The 19078-nt window shown below is 49.9% G+C and overlaps 1 protein-coding gene across 1 annotated transcript in view; it reads right to left on the reverse strand.

Annotated features, from left to right (window-relative positions):
- ARK2C (arkadia (RNF111) C-terminal like ring finger ubiquitin ligase 2C) overlaps positions 1–18584 on the reverse strand; it is a 51334-nt gene extending 32750 nt beyond the window's left edge. Inside the window, exon 1 of the mRNA XM_051803747.1 lies at positions 18494–18584. Within this exon, the coding sequence (XP_051659707.1) occupies positions 18494–18554 (61 nt within the window). The 5' untranslated portion in view covers positions 18555–18584. The remainder of the gene's footprint in view (positions 1–18493) is intronic.
- Between the last annotated feature and the right edge of the window lie 494 nt (positions 18585–19078).

Raw genomic sequence — 19078 nt, forward strand, 5'->3', positions numbered from 1 at the left:
CACCCTGGGCTCCCATGGATTTTCAGCAGGTGACTATTCTGAGGCCAGATGGGGACCACAGGGAGCCCAATTGCTGCAGGTAACACACCTGCAAGGAAAGATGCCATGGGGTGATGGCAGGAGAGACCCCCCTGGGTGAGGGTCTGGGGAATACAGAGCCTGTGCAACTCAGAGAGGCAAAGGAGACCAGGAGGGTGATGGTGATGGTTAGGAGGCTGGAGGTAGAATCACTGAATTATTGAGGTCGGAAAAGGCCTCTAAGATCAGAGTCCAACCACTTCCCCAGCACTGCCAAGGCCACCACTAACACATGTCCCAAAGTGCCACATCCACATGTCTTTTAAATCCCTCCAGGGATGAGGACTCCAACACTGCCCTGGGCAGCCTCTGCCAGGCTTGGACAACCCTTTCCATGAAGAAGTTTTTCTACTATCCATGAAGAAATTTTTCCAATATCTAATCTAAACCTGCCTGGTTGCAACCTGAGGCTGTTTCTTCTCATCCTGTCCCTTGTTCCCTGGCAGCAGAGCCCGATCCTCCCCAGCTCCCCCCTTCTGTCAGGGAGTTGTGGAGCCAGAAGGTCCCCCCTGAGCCTCCTTTTCTCCAGGATGAGCCCCCCCAGCTCCCTCAGATGCTCCTGCTCCTCCAGACCCTTCCCCAGCTCCGTTCCCTTCCCTGCACACGCTCCAGCCCCTCAGTGTCTCTCTTGTCTGAGGGGCTTATCTAAGTGGTCCCAAGAGCATCTCAAAATTTGCCACCGGTCCAGGACAAACAGACTGTGCCACACTCCTCCCTGCAGCACACAAGATCCTACCAGAAGCCTGTGTGGTCATCAAGTGGAAAGAAAACTACACTTTTTTTCAGTTCCGTGTTTGACCTCTAGGCCCCAAGGATTTTTACTAATTACCAAATTTAATTTATTTTGCTCCCTTCTCGGGACTAAGGCTTTGCATTGCTGGGCCTGTATTGTTTGTGTTACAGCCTGCTGGTGTCCACAGAAGTTTCAAATTAAATATCAGTCACACATTAAGGTCAGGCAGCTCAATTCCATTAGCAGGTGGCAAGGCTCAGCCTCCCTGAAATGAATGCTGCCCTCACCTCCTAATGATATCAGCAGAGGAACTGGGCAGTGCCAGCCTGTGGTGATTGGCACCCCACTGACACTGGAGACCACAAAATTGATTTTAAAAGTCCATTCATCTTCTGCAAATCATGGCTTAAGTTTTCCTGACCTGTGACAAATCTGCACGAGCTGCAATTCGAGAGATAGAGCCAAAAGGAAAGAGGAAAAAAATGCACAAAAAATCCTACAAAAAAATCCCCAAAAGCAAGAAATAGATTTCAGCAGTGTTGCTCTGCCTCAGTTTTGAGCCTTCACCCCCAGCCATGTATTCTACCCTCACTTTGTGAACAAGGTTAAAGAGTTTTCACCACACTGCCTGCCACAAAGAGGGTTCGAAGGATTTAAAGATGCTACAAGATGCCTCCCTGTTGCTGGACCCATGGACATGGGTCAGGATAAGTCCCTCCCAGTCAGACCTATTGGGTCCACCAGCAGTGGGACACCCACCTCCCACCCTCGGGCTCTGCACTGGCTGGGAAGGAGGAGCTGGCAAAGAAATAGGGAATGGAGGTGTCCTCCCCATCACCATCCTGACACCTTCCTGACCCATTGCAGCACAGCCCTGTGGCCAAGCACACCTTCAGCTTCTCCCCCCAGCAAAGCAGGATGGCTGCTGTCATCCACGGGCAAAGGAGATCTACAGAAACCTCAGAAAATGCCTTTCCAACTCTTAAGCACAATTAACCCAAACCTAAGGGTGCAGCCAGCTCGTGTCTGTACCAGAGCAGGCTAAAACTTCTCACAGATCCTCATCTCAGAGGGTGGTGAGGCCCTGGCACAGGTTGCCCAGAGAAGCTCTGGCTGCCCCACCCCTGGAAGTGTTCAAGGCCAGGCTGGATGGGGTTTGGAGCAACCTGGGATAGTGGAAGGTGGGAGGCTAGAACTAGAGGACTTTTGGCCCCTTTCAACCCAAAACAGCCTGTGATCCTTAATTTATCAAAACCCCGTTGGGGTATCAGGGTGAGGGTGTTCTCCACCACGTAACACAACAATGCTGAGAAGCAGCTGACTTGTGCTGAATCAAGAGTTGCTCTGTTGAAGCCAGATGTCCATTCTAGTTGTGTGTGACTACCCAAGGTCTGTGCCCAACATCATTGTTTCAGAGATATTTTGGAACAGTAATTGGGGTGAAGAAGAGGAAGAGGGTGAAACAGGACTTTAAGGCACTACCACAGCGTAAGGAGTCTGAGTTTCAGGCTGTAAGCTGTCAAATCGTTACCACTGAGGCATTTGGGAGGTTTATAATAGCTCTGCTACTCTGTAAAATTCACCCTTCCTAAAGGAAAATATTTATTTCACTCAAGTACAAATAAGAGCTAAATACAGGCAGCTCAGTTTAATAGTGTAGTTATGCCTATTAAAGTGACTGTAAAACTAACATCAAGGCAACTCACATTAATTCCCTCTCAGTGGCTCCAGATCTGATTTACTTCGACAGATCCCTTGCTATGGAGAAGTGGCCACAAATTTCCACGTCCCCGTATCAGGTGGCATTGGAAAAGGTTGCTACTGGACTCAAAAAGTCAGGATTTATCAGCTACACGGGAAAAGAAAAAATACTGATCAGAGTAGCTAGATAGGGAAGTAGTGCAGATAGTGTCAGCAGGCAGGATTTCCCCCAGATCATTATTTTTAAGCAGGTTTCATGGAGGAGATGGGGGCCTGAGTCACTCTTCCCACTGCTGTAGTGGGTGACCTTGGGAAATCGCCACCCCTCGGATTTAAACCAAATAATGTTAAAACCATCACTTAAAAAATAATATATATTCGTGTCTGTGGCACTAAGAAAGGACTGAGGTTTTTGTTTTTCATCCAAAAATCTCAGCTTTGTCAGCTTTCTGTGTAATTTTCAAGTCTATTTCCTGAAGAAAACAAAGACATCCAACCAAGTTGATATGGCTAAGTACAGTTCTTCAGATACCTCCTGAAACACATTTTCTCAAGAGTGATCACAGAAAGGAGGATAAGAAACAGAAATCCACTTTTCCTTATCCACATTTCCATTTTCCCACAAATTTTACCTGCAAAGGAGCAGAATCATCTGCATTTTCCCTGTTCCCTGAATTTTACACCCAGTGGCCTGCAAGACAGGCACTGGAGCACTGTCCAAATGGAGAAATGGAGGTGGGAGATCAAAAGATCTTACTCAACCTTAGGGAAGACCAGAGGGGTCCGAGTGGGGATCTGCAGAGCTGGGGGTCAGCATGTTGTGCCCACTGCCCACCTGAACATGTGGATGTTTGGGTAAGCGGGAGCACGTCCAGCACTTTGGGAAGAGCCAGTTTCTGCTTCAGGTGTTGGGCCTTGAACCAGACACATGGTGGTTTGGAATCATAGAATGACAGAATGGTTTGGCCTGGGAGGGAAATGTAAAGCTCATCTCGTTCCACCCCCCTGCCATGGGCAGGGACACCTTCCATTATCCCAGGTTGGTCCAAGCTCCATCCAACCTGGCCTTGAACACTCCCAGGGATGGGGCAGCCACAGCTTCTCTGGGCAACCTGTGCCAGGGCCTCACCACCCCCATTATGAAAAACTTCTTCCTGAAAATGTTCTTCCTACCCAGTATCTTCTGGGACAGGTGGGACAGCTCAAAAACTGGAATGAAAATAACCCTAGATGTGCATTTCCCCTTTATATTGCCAGTTCAAAATGTAACTGAACCTTTAGAGAGAGCAGAAAACTATTACAAGGTTTTTTTCCCAGAGCTAACTTCCACCCAGAAGACTTCTGCCTGGGTGGAAACAATACAGCACAAACAACACTAACCCATGTAATACCCATTGGATGGAGGTTCTGGCAGATATCAAGTAGAAGAGAGAGAAGCAGCAATTACAGAGGGGGTGTTTCAGATTTAACCCAGCTCTGGGGGGAAAAAAGTGACATCTGTTCAAGCCACAAAATCTGTTGACTCCTCAGAGCTCCCAGTTACAAACAAAAAGGGATTAAAGTTGGGACCCAAACTTCTCAGCCATGTTAATTAAAGGCTGGTGCCTCTAGAACATCAGACAAGCCACACGCTGCATTTCTAAAATTTCTCTGGTGCTTGTGAGAAAGATGGACTACAAAGCATCTAACCCTGCTCCTCCTTTCAGGAGAACCATTTTGACCAAGCAAACCAATCTGAGCCCCACTAGGAAGTGCAGGCTGGCTCAGAAATTGTCCAAGATTTGGCAGGTCTGCAAACATCTAGTCCTGAAAGAGGTGCTTGCAGGCTGCCCCCAACCCCTGAATATCCTCACACAGGAAGCTGGTGGGTAAAATCCTAATTCCTGACTTTTTTGTCCATTCAGGACAAGAGCAAACGGCCACAAGTTGTGCCAGGGGAGGTTTAGATTGGATATTAAGAAAATGTTTCTTCACTGAAAGAAGAAATTTTCAGGTCAGGCATTGGAACAGGCTTCCCTCGGGAGCGATGGAATCACTATCCCTGTAAGTGTTCAAGAAAGGTGTGGATGGGGACCTGGGTTAGTGGTGGATTTGGCAGCACTGGACTCGGTGATCTCAGAGGGCTTTTCGAACCTTTAAGCTTCTACAATTTGATGATTTTACAGTGGGATCATCCCTGTCTTTTACAGAAACAACAGAAGCTGTACAGATGGCAGACTTCCTCCTGGGACCCCCTGCGTTCAGCCATGCTCCTGAGTGCCCCATTTTCTCAATGACAAGAGGTGGTTCATTCAACCCGGGTGCCCAGCCCTGCAGAGCAGCCCAGCAGATTTGACAAAGGTCCCCTTTCCTCTTAATATTGTGGAAAACAGCCAATAGCCACCCCCTGCCCAACTTGGAAGTGGAGACCCACAGTTCTCCCAACCATCTCCAACCTGCACTGACAAGCAGCTCCAGCCCACAGCGTGGGATCTGTCTCTGTGTTGCTGCTTTTGCTTGACTTTCTGGTCCATCACCTTCTGCCCTAAGAAACTCCCCAGCTTCCCTCTGTTGCCCTCCCTCCTCCACCATCACCCAGCACTTCCACAACAAAGCTCAGCTAAAATCTCTCCCACAGATGCAAATCTGCCAGTAATTTTAGGCCCTGCCCTTTGGAGAGAGCCACCTTTCTCCCCATGGGAGGTGGTATGCAGTGATACACAGAGAAAGCAGCTCCTGGAGCTGGTGGATTGCACTTCAGCCAACCCCGAACTCAGGAGATGTGGGGAGCTGATCCCTCACCACAGGCATTGATAAAACAAAGTACTTTTCATTGGCTTTCTGATGGCTGAACCTTGGAAAACACTTCGCATTTTCACCACACTGTTGTGTTCTGGGCTTTTATCCCTCTTTTTTCTCTTTTTTTTTTTTTTAATCACAAAGTCTCATTTTATTTGTTGGCTTTCTCAAAGCTGCAGCTCCCTGGCATGACGCGAAAGTGTGCACGTCATGGCATCATTAGAAATGGGCTTGTTCTTTACTCTGAAAAAAAAAACCAAACAACCCAATAGCAAGCAGGATCTGGGACTATTCATGGACTGGATAGGAGTGTTTCAGCTCAGTGGGCAGGGTGCCAACTCTGCACACCCACCTGCTCCATGAAACTTACCTCCAACAGGCTGCTCTCAAGAGAGGACTCCCCAAAGTCCCCTGCAGAGGTGGCAGCTCCAAGCAGGGATTGTTGTTGGCTGCCCTGGTACATCCCTCCTCCCCTGCACAACCCTCCTGCCTGGCCCTGGCACCTCCTTGATGCCCTTTGGCTCTTGTGCTGGCCTGGATGCACCTCCCCTCCAAGGGATGCTGCCAGTGAGCTGCCTTTCTGCAAAGCACATCCACCCCTGTTTTCCACTTAAATTGCAGGTCATCAGGTTATTAAAAAGGGGGCCCTTTCTGCCCCCCCATCCCCACTGTGGGGCCAGAAAGCTGTGACCAGTTGTGCCATTGCACCAAAAGAAGGAGCTGGGGGAGAGGAGAGGCACCAGTGCTCCATATTCAACACAATGAAAGAGCAGCAGCCCTTTTGCACAGGTATTTTCTGCAAAGCCTTCATCAAAACCACCACCCCCCACAAAAGGAGGGGTTTCTAGAAGTGAAGCTGGATGAGGGATGTGTACCAGAGCCCACTTGGCACTACACCATGATGCTCCTTTCCCCTGGTCAAATAATGAATGTGACCATGCTTTGAAGCCAATTACGAGATAGAGCTCATGTTCCCAACACCAATTATTACAGCATCCATCACAGCCATCTCCCACTGCAGCAGCCAGAGGACAGCATATGCTCTTCAGCCTTCTCATCCCTTCAGCCCCTACAGAGCTCTCAGGGAGCTCTGGACACACTGTCCCACAGAGAGCAGGGCCTTACCCTCCCCTCCACCAACACACACCAGACCGACCTGCTAAAGCATCTTGAGTGTTTGCAGTAGGTTTGAATCCCAGAGCCAGCACCAACCTTGAGGAAGACTTTGGTGCTTGGAGAAGGAATGTGAAGAAGGAGCAGTTCAAAAAAGCCCATCCCACCCACAGGGGAAAGCACAGCAGATATTGTAACACGTGGTGGGGAAAAGAGAGTGGTACAGGTGAAAAAGTCAAGTGAAGGGAAAAATAACAGCGGTGCTGGCCAGGAGGAGGTTTAGGTTGGATCTCGGGAAAAGATTCTTTCCCCAGAGGGTGGTTGGGCACTGAACAGGCTCCCCAGGGCAGTGGTCACAGCACCAAGGCTGACAGAGCCCAAGGAGTGTTTGGACAACGCTCTCAGGGACAGGGTGGGATTGTTGGGGTGTCTGTGCAGAGTCAGGAGTTGGACTGGATGATCCTTGTGGGTCCCTTCCAGCTCAGAGTATTCCATGATTCTATGTATTCTCACCTAGCAGATAACGAGGCTCATAAAGCATTTGTTGAAGAGCAGCAGAAGTTGTGTCTCTGCAGAGCCAGAGGACGGGCCCAAGGCTGGGTCTGCCAGCACCAACGTCAGCCCAGGCAGAAAAGATCTCCCTTATCACTCGGTTTCTAACACATAAAGGTCCAAGGAGAGATGCTGGACTGTGGATAAGGAAGTCCAGGACAAGGAATCCCAGGACAAGGACAGGGGCTCAGCACAAGCTGGATGATGCATGAGCCGGTGTAACATATCCCAAAGAACAGTTTCCCCAATGTTGTTGATTTTGTTAAAGGGGCTCAAAACCACTTGCTACAGGAAGAACAGAGTCACACAGGACACCTAACAAACATACCTCAGCTTCCCTAATAGCATCCCAGCTCCTTTCAGGAGGAACTTCTTTCCGTCCAAGGGATCTTGCCTTCCTTCCCCTTGGTCCATATCCTATTTTTCCAAGCCTGTAACTACCTCCTGGCAATATTTTCCTTCCCTGGGACACCCCTGCACCCTGAAGCAGCACACCCTGCATGGCATCACATGCCATCTGGATCTGGCAATATAGGATTCTCCTTGCAGATGACCCAGGGCAAGATGATGATATGTCCTTACCTCCAAGGTGTTTCTATGGTCTCCTCTGGCAAAACACCCAGGATTTCCACTGGCCAGTTTGTAATCACGTTTGCCAGACAGGCTTTTCTGCTCAAATCGAACAAGGCCATGGAGAAGCTGCTTTTTGCTTCTGCAGGCTGGAGGACAATCACAGAATATCTTGAGCTGGAAGGGACAAGGATCATCCAGTCCAACTCCTGACCCTGCACAACACAGTCTCAGCAATCCCACCCTGTCCCTGAGAGCATTGTCCAAACAGTCCTTGGGCTCTGTCAGCCTTGGGGCCGTGATCACTGCCCTGGGGAGCCTGTTCAGTGCCCAACCACCCTCTGGGGAAAGAACCTTTTCCTGAGATCCAACCTAACCCTGCCTTGACACAATTTCAGGCCATTCCCTGGGGTCCTGTCACTGGTCACACTGAGCAGAGATCAGTGCCTGTCCCTCCTGTTCCCCTCCCAAGGAAGTTGTAACTGCAATGAGGTCTCTCCTCAGTCTCCTCTTCTCCAGCTGAACACACCAAGTGCCCTCAGCTGCTCCTCACACGGCTTCAAATCAAGGCCCTTCACCATCCTCGTGTCCCTCCTTTGGACTCAACATCTTTCTCATATTGTGGTGACAAATACTGCACACATTACTCGAGGTGAGGCCAGACCACCACAGAGCAGAGCAGGAGTAACTCCGGTGGATGAGACCAGTGAGGAGCAAAGCAGTGGTTGCACATCCTGTTCAAGATTTCCACTCTCAGTGTCGTTTTGGGAGCAACCTCTGGCTCTCCCAAGCCTGGAAGCACAGCCTTGATGCCAATGGAGGTGAGAAGGAACAAGAGGCAGGGGTTGATATGGTTTTGTGACCTCCTGCACTGGGAACCGTCTTTTCAAGACACATCTCAGAGATTACAGTACTTTCCACAGATTAATAAATCCAACAGTTTCACAGTACAATAACACTGAAAATTGAAGCAGTCTATTCCTGACCATTGCATGCTTCCCAAGAGAGTACAAAACACCTAATCCACCTCTCTGATATTGAAAAAAATTATCTCTAGGTGAAACATTTGTGTATGAAAAACCCAACTTAAAAATTGGAATGAATTGGTTTTAAGCCCTGCATCCAGTTGATGCTGTTTCATTTTCTGTCATAAGACAGCATTTCACTTCTGGGGTTGTGGCCTATTTCATCTCCCTTCAAATGAACCATTTAAAAGTCTCTCCCCACCCACGCATTTTGCTGAAAAACTCCAGGACAATATAAAACCAGGAAAATAAATTTTCAGCCAGTGAACTGGAAAACAATCATCATCATCAAAACCAGATATTTCTGTTTTAATGTAGCTCTAGTCCCTGGCAACTCAGTTCAATAGAAGTGCCACCAGCTGAGCTGCTGGCCCACCAACCATCACTCACCCATGCACCCCCTGCTGCTCTGGGGACAGGACATCTGTTGCTTTGAGGTCCAATTCCTGCACAATACCATAATTTTCAGCTCACAGGTTGAAGGAATAACCTCAGAGGAAAGAGTCCAGCCACTACTGGTAAATTTACTTCGTCTCTCAGCTAGAGAGATAAGCAACAGATTAAGGATGGACAATGGGTTTTGCTGCAGCTTTGATAAACTCAGGAGGGTATAGAACCATGGAATCCTTCAGGCTGGAGAAGCCCTCCAAGATTATCGATTATCGAGTCCAACCATTCCCCAGCACTGCCAAGGCCACCACTAACACATGTCCCCAAGTGCCACATCCACAGGGCTTTTAAATCCCTCCAGGGATGGGGACTCCAACACTGCCCTGGGCAGCCTCTGCCAGGTTCTGGACAACCCTTTCCATGAAGAAATTTTCCCAATATCCAATCTAAACACCATCACCACTCCCAATGCAACTTGAGGTCGTTTCCTCTCATCCTGTCCCGTGATCCCTGGCAGCAGAGCCTGACCCCCCCCTGGCTCCCCCCTCCTGTCAGGGAGTTGCAGAGCCAGAAGGTCCCCCCTGAGCCTCCTTTTCTCCAGGCTGAGCCCCCCCAGCTCCCTCAGACGCTCCTGCTGCTCCAGACCCTTCCCCAGCTCTGTTCCCTTCCCTGCACACGCTCCAGCCCCTCAGTGTCTCTCGTCTGAGGGGCCTATCTGAGTGGGGCCAAGAATATCTCAAAATTTTGCCACCAGTCCAGGACAAACAGACTGTGCCACTTCCAGACTCTCCCAGTGTGTGCTGAATATCCCTGCTTTCCAGGATAGGAAGTACAGAATAACTCACTTTCCTCTGCAGCCTTTGCTTTTGTTTCATTAAACTGACTTTATCTCAACTCACAAGTTCTTTTCCATCTCATTTTCTCCCCTCTGTCCTGTCGAGGAGGGGAATTCTGGAGCAGCTGGGTGGGCACCTCACGTCCAGCCAGGATCATCCCTCCACAGGATGTTTCCCACTCAAACCAACGAGGGCTGAGCAAAACCAGCTTCATAAGTTCTTTTGGTGCACAAGGGATACCATTTTCTCAGTTGAGCCCCATGGAGAACTGTCTGTAGCCCTTTGATCTCAAGGGAGGCCCTGCAAAGAGGAGCAGGAGGGAGTCTAGGGCTGCCAATGGGCTTCACAGGTGGCCAGCACGGGAGGGGATCTTTTTTTATAGGGTTGCATGCAACGAGGCATTCATTATTTAAAAAAACATCTTTGTAACCCCAAGCCCACTAATGTCAGGCTATCTCTGTGCAGAAAGCCTCCTCGTTCCTTATCTCAGCCCCAGGAGATTTGTGGGATATCACAAATAACAGCTGGACAAGATAAGGCTTCTCCCAACACGCTGCTTGCTCCCAGCATCTGTAAAGCCTCATCGTGATGGACCCGAATGGACCAGTGCCTGGGGACACTACATCTCATCTGTTTTCAGTCCAACCCTGCTCTCTCTATTTCTGAGCAAATATTGTGAGTTTTCCCCCCTCATTTTCATGCCTAGGACACTTATCCCAAAACCCTACCAAACACCCTCACCTCCCTCCGGGGAGAGCAGAGACCAGAGAACGCTCTATTCTGGCGAAGCAGAACTTAATCCACTCCCTGTCCCTTCCAGCTCCCAGGGTTGAGGGAAACTCTTAATTTCAATTAGCTGCTCGTGTAGTAAGACCCTACCAAGGAGGAGGAGAGCTGTCAGGATCTGACCCTCCGGGGCTTCCCATTGTGGTAATGCAAAACCAGGCACGCCAGCAAACAAGATGTTTATAGCCCAGTGATTCATAACACTGCAGAGTTTGCAGGAAATGTAACACCATTCATGATCAAGAAATGCTCTTGTTTTCTGCTAAATATATGAAATAATCACTCCTCCCCTGAGCAGCAGATGCAAATTATACCTAGTATTAGCCTCATATGCCAACCACTATAATTCCAGTGCAGCATGAAGCCGTTTCCCAAGGCTTTAGAAGTCCCTTAATCTGCCTTTTGACGTCAAATGACAAATTTCTTGCCTGGGATCATTAACGGGATGACTAATGAAAGCTGATAAGTGAATTTATAAATGAAATTAAAGATATTAATATTAAAGGCCAGGCTACAAGAAAGAGAAATGTGGATTTAGCAAACCACAACAAGGAGCACGGTAATCTGCATGAGATTTACAGCTCCCTTCCTGACAGGCAAATGAGTGGTATTTTCCGCCTGGAGGTTGTGGAAACTGCCAGGCTTGATGGACACTTCTCCTGAAGCATCACCACCCCCATTACCTTCAGACTCTGACTGAGATTTAAAAAGCTCCTGCTCAAGTTTAACTGCAAATGCCAAACCAGGGATTAACACACGCCGATAGTCTTGCAAAGGTAACTGCATCACCAAACCCTCCTGCAAGCAAAGTTACCTTTAGACTGTGGCCAGTTTGCTGCCAATTACTATTTTTTTTTTTTTTTTTAGATACAAACACACCTTAAACTAGGTTCTCCTCTTATTTATCGCAGTATAAAAGCCAAGCAACCCTTTTAAAAGCCGAGGACTTACTTCGGCTTTATGCACATATAAACACATTCAGACCTTCCCAGATGGGTGTCCAATCCCATGTCCAGGCAGCTCCACCACGAACCTACAGATCTTTTCTGACTCCAGTTGCTCCTCACTGAGGTTTGGGGGTCACAGGAGAGACTACTTATGTCTCAGCTCCCCCCAGATGACGATGGACAACCCTGAGTGGACCAGACAAACATTCTCCACTGCCCCAAGGCACACAGGCAAACACAGGCACCTCCTCTGCTATCAAAAAGGAGAAGAAAGCTTCCTTTTGTCTGTATATGCCCAGTTTTCAAGCAGAAATATAATGAAAACAAGCTAGCTGGGCAATCAATCATGAGTGGTGCCTCCTCATGCATCAGTACCTTGAGCTACATCAGTGCAACTGATGGAAGAGTCAGATGCCAACAGAATGAGGAACCCCAGAGACACACAGGAAGCACAGCTGGGAAGGGCACGTTTGCTATGGGGACCTTTCCCAGTCCCACCCGTCCCTGAAGGAACCCAGTGTGGGGAGAAGCTGCATGGAGATGGATGCCCAAGGGATGTTTTTTCTGAACGTCTTTCAGGGACCCCTCCAAGCCTGGAGAAAAGGACAAGAGCAGGTTTTCAGAGCAGTTCTTAGCTCCAGAGATGGACATACGGCTTGGTGGGCTGTCTAGTTCCATCAGAGTCCTGCTCAAAAAAGTCCCAGAAGTTGCCCATTGCTGGTTTTCTCCTCGTTTAGGGGGAGACCTGCCCCTTGTACCATTTGGGAAGGGAGACATGGAGGAGTGATGCACAGTAACAGCTCCACAGCACCACTTGAGCCCTTCAGGGGGAGAAAAAGGGGAAAACCAGCAACAGCCAATGGTTCAGACTGAGCTGAGGGTCACCCACACCTTGGAGTGTCACATCCAGGCAGGGCAGCCACTGTGAGCAGCCAGGAGCACAGGGATGTGGTGTGAGAGACAGGGACACTCGGATCCTTCCCCCAGCTACCGAAATTCTCATCCAAACATGTCCCCCACAGGCACGTCCCCACCTCAAAGGCTCCCAGCCCACTGGGCTGCCCCTTACTACCTCTCTCCACGACCTGCATCTTCACTGCTTCTTTGCTCCTGTCCCCACTGGGTTTAGTCCCTCAAGCCAAACTGATGATGTTCATTAGAGAGCCACAGGCCACACACACACACACACACACAACTTTCCTGCAGACACATTTTACAGCCTTTAAAGGGAGGGACAGAAAACAACAGCAGTTAAGGACTTACCAAGAGGGATCCATGACAGCATGGGCCAACCAGCCCAATCCAGCTGGGGCTGGGAAATGTAAAGGACCGGCTGGCAGGAAAATGTGTGAGAAAAGGTCCTGGGAGACTGCAAAACTGAGCAGAGGAGGAGCAGAAAGGGTAAGAAAAGGTGGTGAGGAGGCATAGAGAAGATCTGGGTTTGTTTTTCCTCCATACTGGCTGCTGCTGAGCTCTCCAGCACAGGAGCCCAGTCCCTGCCACCACCAGGATCTGTGGTACTGGCTGAGAAGGGATTGGGGTTTTTTTTTTTATTATTTTAGAGGGAGAATTTAACCATCTGCAAGAGACACGATTTTCCCACTAAGAAGATTAAGGAGTAAGGCAAGACCACACAAGGATTTAATTTGTGCATCTCCCATGGGTTCCCATGCAGAGTCGCTTGGGAAACCACAACCCCTCTGCCAACCCCAACTGCAGACCAACCCACTCCATCGCCCCACACTGAACCAAAAAAGGCAGAAAATTACCATTTTCCCCACTGGGTCTTATCCCAACTCTCACTGCCCCTCCTGAAGCCTTTGCCCCGGCCCCACTGCAGCCTCATCACCCTTCTCCTTCTCAAATCACCACATCGGCTGAAAAACCTGCTGAGTGTTGTAGAGGACTTGTGAGTTTTGAGGATCAAGTTTGCCACAAGCAGCAAATTGAAGATGTACTTTATGTACAAACCCTTAAGGGAAAAGCCTCGTGCTACCACCCGACTCCAGGAGCTGCAGGTTTAGGGAGAAACACCCAAATACCGTGAGATGCCCAAGAGTCACAACATTGGCATTGCCATCACACCTCCCCCAGCTGCCAAACCAACTCTGGTCTTGGGGGTTACAGATATCAGAGATGATTTGATGCAGGAGAAGGCCTTTTGCAAAGTCTCCCCTTGAATTTCTGACTCACTTATTTAATACTTCCCAAAACAAGTGCTCCCAGGTTAAGGGTGGGAAAAGCTTTTCTTGGTTGACCTGCTGCAGTGTGTGTCCCTTTTCAAACACCTCTAGAGGCAAGAACCTTCCAGTTTAGACATGAGGTAGCCCCAGTGCACGGTTTGGGTTTAAACCAGCATGTAAAGGGGCTGGTGGGCATACTCATGCCCTCACCACCCCTGAAAGAGCCATACTCCCACCTCCTTCCACCCCAGAGGCTGTGAGCACCCTCTGTCTGATCAGTGCAGAGAGATGAGCCAGCCTCAGATGTCCCACGTGCTCCCCGAGGTATTTGGGGTGTTTCTCCTACAGGTTTGGGAGCCCCAGCTGTGCTGCATCCTCCCCTTCCAGCTATCGAGAATCTCCCCAGGTTATGAGCAGGGTTTGAAGCAGCAACAAAAAACGAAGCTCAGACTTACTCCAGGACAGTCCTTCCAGGGGGGTCACGGAGAAGGACTCGGGGTGACTCGGCAAGGACCGAGGCTGGAGGTGGATATGGCAGTGTCTTGGCACCTACAGATCTCTCCCCCCGATTTGGCACCCACACTCTGTCCAGGGCACACCCAGTGCTGATGGGCTGTGTCCCCACCACTTCACCCCCTCCAACCAGAGCAGCTCCTGGGTTTTGTGGCAGACACCCCCCAAACCAGCCCCCAGCTCCTTTTGCTGTCTCACTCGTGCACCAACTCACCAGTTCTTAAATCACACACTTCCACGGGGCCAGATCTTTCTTTAGACTTTGATGGTAATTCCCAGTATGAGCAAAACGTGACCACTACTTGTTTCTCTTTTTCTTAAAAAACCATTGATGGAGTTTGTGCCACCACCCCAAGCCCCGTGTGAGAGCCCCATCAGTCCAGCTCCCGTTTGGCATCATTAAATGCACACAGATGTGTGTGAGACCTCTACACAACCCTCAGATAAATGAACCTCAGAGCCCATTTCGTCCGTGTTTGAGGCTACCCCTCTCCCTGTTACTGAAAGAAGTTATTTAAAGGAACCCAGGGACACAGGTTGGTGCTGGGGAGATGTCTAGGCTTTACAGAAATCACTGCATGTGCCTCCACACCCACAGCAGCACCACCAGCACGTGACTCGCCTTGGATCTCCTCAGCCCGTGATGCTAAAACAAAAAAATATATCATTTTCTTTGCACCAGGTGGCTTTTTTTAAGACTGAAAGGTGGCTTTTCAAGAGTGTCAAAGGAATTAAGTCATTAAAATGTGGATGAGTTTGATGGATTATGAGCTATGAAAGCCTGGTGGTTACTGACTAATAAGGCTGGGAGGTGGAGGAGGGGGGGATGCTTCCTCTTGTAAGGATGTGTTTCTAACAAGACAGGTCAAAAATATGATGCGGATGATAAATTGCTTTAAAAGTTGCCATTAACCCAGCAGCTTTCTGCATTATTAGATTACCAAGGCATCCTCAGAGCACATTGACCACGCAGTTTTGCTCTGTATCAGTGCTAATTTGCAGAGTGAGACCTGGGGGGGAGGTTATTACGCTCGCTGCAGTGAATTCCCCACTCCCAACAAAGGGGCAGCTGCCGGCAGGTGTCTGTGGTGCATTTGGAAAGGATGGGTTTATCCCTGTCGGGGTTTGGGGTGGGGTAGAGGGGAGTGGGATTTGGGGGGGTTTTTTTCGGTTTGTTTTGTTTTGTTTTGTTTTTTTCCACGCCATAATCCGAATCTCATTGTCTTATGTGGGGTGGGGGGGTTTGAATCAAAAAAAAAAACTAAAAAAAAAAAAAGGAGAAAGAGAGAACAAAAAGAAGGGGGGGGTGGGGGAAATAATAATTAAAAAAAAAAATCACATTGGAAAATGATCAGCCCCAACAGGCATGCATGTCTCCCTTCATGCAAGCGAGAAGCACAGCCTCCCTCCTCGGGATGTGTACGGGGACATGTGTCAGGCACGGAGGAGCTCAGCGCTGGCCCGGGGCGAGGATGGAGCGAGAACAAAGGGCCACGGCAAACACTACATCCAGGGGGGAGCAGGGGGGCGACCCGCCGGTGCTCATACAGGGTGGGGGACAGGATGGCCAAACAGTCACCGAGGTACACGGAAAAGGAAATATGGAGAAGGAAATCATAAGTAAATGTTTATAGAGAAAACCAACCAAACTCAGGATAAAGCTAGGAGGGAGGTGGAAAGGCACGGCCTTGCAAAATGATGCGTCTCTGGGAGGGATGCTGGGGTAAGGCAGTGCAGGCTGCCGGAGCCACTGGATTTTGCTTTGTTTGCCAGAGGCTCCTCGTGAAATTTTTAGCGGTGGGAACCCACCGACCTGCTGAAATTTGTCTTCCTCTCATTAAAGACCAATCACCAATCCTGTGTCTCCCCCCACCCCGGCTTCTGTGGAAATGTAATTAAAGACAAGATGCTTCCCCCCCGCCTCCCCTTCCCAGCCCCATCTCTCCTGGCTTTGGGAGCCCTGACTTCCCTCAGTTTCTCGTGGCATCCAAGCCAAAGCTGGGAGGTTTTACAGGACCATTTTGCAGACCTGGGAGAGGGGTCTGGTGCAGGAACAAGGAGAGGTGACCACTATTATTATCGCTTTGCTGCTGCAGCAAAACTGCTCGCTGACCGCAATTTATCCATCCCTCCATGCTTCCAAATATTTTAAGGTTCCCCATTACTTTCTCCCAACCCCGTACTTTGCTTTTTTAAATTCTTTTTTTTTTTTTTTGGACCAAATCGAGTTTATTCAGAAGATGGTAGGCCTGGAGGCTTCGAGCAGGAAAAATGTAGTTACAACATTAGCAGCTGGGACGGTTTTTACGAGCCCTGCCTTGCAGGGGTCTAGTGAAGATATTTATAGCGTGCCAGTCGCCGCGGGACCGAGGCACGGCAACTTCTCGCCTGGCAGATGGTGGGCAGGGCACTCGCAGAGATGTATACGTTTAAATATACAGCTTAAAGATTAAAGGGATTTTTTTTTCTTTTTTTTTTTTTTAAATCTCCCAGGCTCGTTTACACCTCTTGTTAATCAAAGAGTTTCAAAAAAACCCCAAACAATTCCCCCCATCCATCCGGAGGTCGCTCCGGTTATCAGTTCTGGTAAGGAATGTGTAATGTTGTAACTAGCATGAATAAGCAGCAGACCCTTCATCAAATATCTGTATTTTTTTTTCCCCGATTAATAATGAGGGATTGGATTGTACACTACTTTTTTTTTAGCTATTCTGCGGTAAAAACAGAATTCTGCATCGGCACAACAGCAATACGGACTGTGCGCTGGGGATTATGTACACACAGACTAATGCTGAGGGTAGATATGGGATAGGAGGGGGGGAAAAAATGTATTTAAAAGCCCCCCCACATCTGCACTACGAGGGAGGAAAAAAAATCCACTCACTCAAACCTCACGATGGGGGGGGAAAAGCAAGGAAAAAATCTAAACAGCAGGATACGACAATAAATGGGGAAACAGCAATAGAAAAAGCACACTAGGTTAATATAGGAAAACTAGTTTCTTTATTGAGAGATCGTATATTAGTATTAGTGGAATCGTGTGTAACAATGTCATCATGCACACAATACAAAAAGGCAAGGCCCACCATGCTATGGAAGGGCAACAGAACAAAAGCAGCGTACACTGAGCAGATGTATAGGCTACAGCACATTACATTTCAGCAGGGTATGTCTCTACAGAGAGATTTACATCAGAAACTAGGTAATGTAAAAAAATACAGACCATGCTTTAGTTTTAGTACAAGAAAAAAGGTGGAGATACACAACCAAAGGATATTCGGTACAGAAAAAATTACCCACAAAATAAGAACAGGAAGTAATTTAGCACAGCAGAAAAAAATGTTATCCCTGTTTAATGGAAAACCATTTTGCCAGTCGTCTCTTTTTCGCAGCCCAGTTTTGTTCGGGTTTTTTTTGGGGGGGAGGGAGGGGGTAGGTGTTGGCCAGTTTTGGGGGTGTGCTGGCGGGACAGGACACTTGTGGCTGGATGGATGGAAGGACGGACGGGGCGGGGGGCGATGCCCGCGGGGACAGAGGTGTCACCGCGGGGACAGGGATGCTGCACCCCCCGCCAGCAGCTCCCGGGGGGGGGGGCACTTTAACTCCCGCTCAACCACAGATCCCACTCCCCAACTCTTTTTCCAGCCTGATTTTCAGGGAATCGGGGCCAATCGCTGGGTTTCCTCTCCCCGACTTAGTGTATTTTTTAGAAGGTTTGGAGCAGGGAGGTGGGACCAGAGGACCCCGGTGTGGTCGCTTACAACCTCACCCGTCCTGGGGATTGTGGTTTTGGCCGCAATTTGAGGGCGTCTGCCCCCCTTCCCCCCCCCACTACCCCTCCCCAAAGAGACTCTGCGTCGACCACGGCAAAACAAATCCACTTAACAGGAATTTACAGTGCAAAATGTAACTCAGCTACTACACAGGATGGAGGTACAAAAATGGCTGTTATCGGCTACAGCTACGCTGGGATGGCCTGGGTGGCTACGGCGAGAGGGGGCGAAGGTGGGGGGGGGGGGGGCAAGAGGAAGGTAAATTAAAAAATAAAAATAAAATTTGTAAAAGAAGAATGTGGGGAGTGAGGGGAGAGGGAAGAATGGATCTACCGCAGAGAGGGGGAGGTGCGGGCGGGAGGGGGTGCGGGAGAGGGGGGGTGTCCCAAAAGAGGAGTGGTGTCCCGAAAAGGGGGGATGCTGGGGGGCTGGGGGAGGCAAGGGGCACCCCCCCACACTTTATCCTGCCGGGACTGCGGGCCGCGCCGCCCCCCCCGCGGCGCCGGGAGCGGTACCTCTGTTGCGCACGGAGCCGAAGACGGGCAGCACCAGGTATCCGACGTGCACCAGGACCATGCTGCGGCCCGGCCCTTCCCGCCCCGCGGACGCGCCGCCGACTGCGCCGGGGCCGCGCTGCGCCCGCACACAAAGGGACCCGCGGCCAATGGGCAGCGGCGAGCGCGGCGGGACACGCCCCCCGCGCGGGAACCGGCCAATGGGGAGCGGAGGGCGGGGCGAGGAAGCGAGCGCAGGCGCGCACGCGCGCGGGAGGGGGGGGAAGGAGGGGGGCTGGTGCGTGCGCGCGCAGACACCGGGGTCTGTCTGTCCGTCTGTCAGTCAGACTGTACATCTGCCGTCCGTCCGTCCGTCCGTCCATCCAGCTATCAGCCATCCGTCCGTTTGTCCATCCGTTCATTCATCCATCATCCATCCACCCATCCTTCCGTCCATCCGTTGTCCATCCACCGTCCGTCCACCATCCATCGCCCACCCACCATTCATCCGTCATCCACCCATCCACCCATCCATCCACCACCGCCCATCCCCAACCTATCCATCCATCCATTTGTCCATTCATTTGTCCATCCATCCATTCATCC

Source organism: Manacus candei, unplaced genomic scaffold, assembly GCF_025592945.1.
Source record: "Manacus candei isolate 608988 ecotype Guabito, Panama unplaced genomic scaffold, ASM2559294v1 h1tg000059l, whole genome shotgun sequence".
Classification (NCBI taxonomy): Eukaryota; Metazoa; Chordata; class Aves; order Passeriformes; family Pipridae; genus Manacus; species Manacus candei.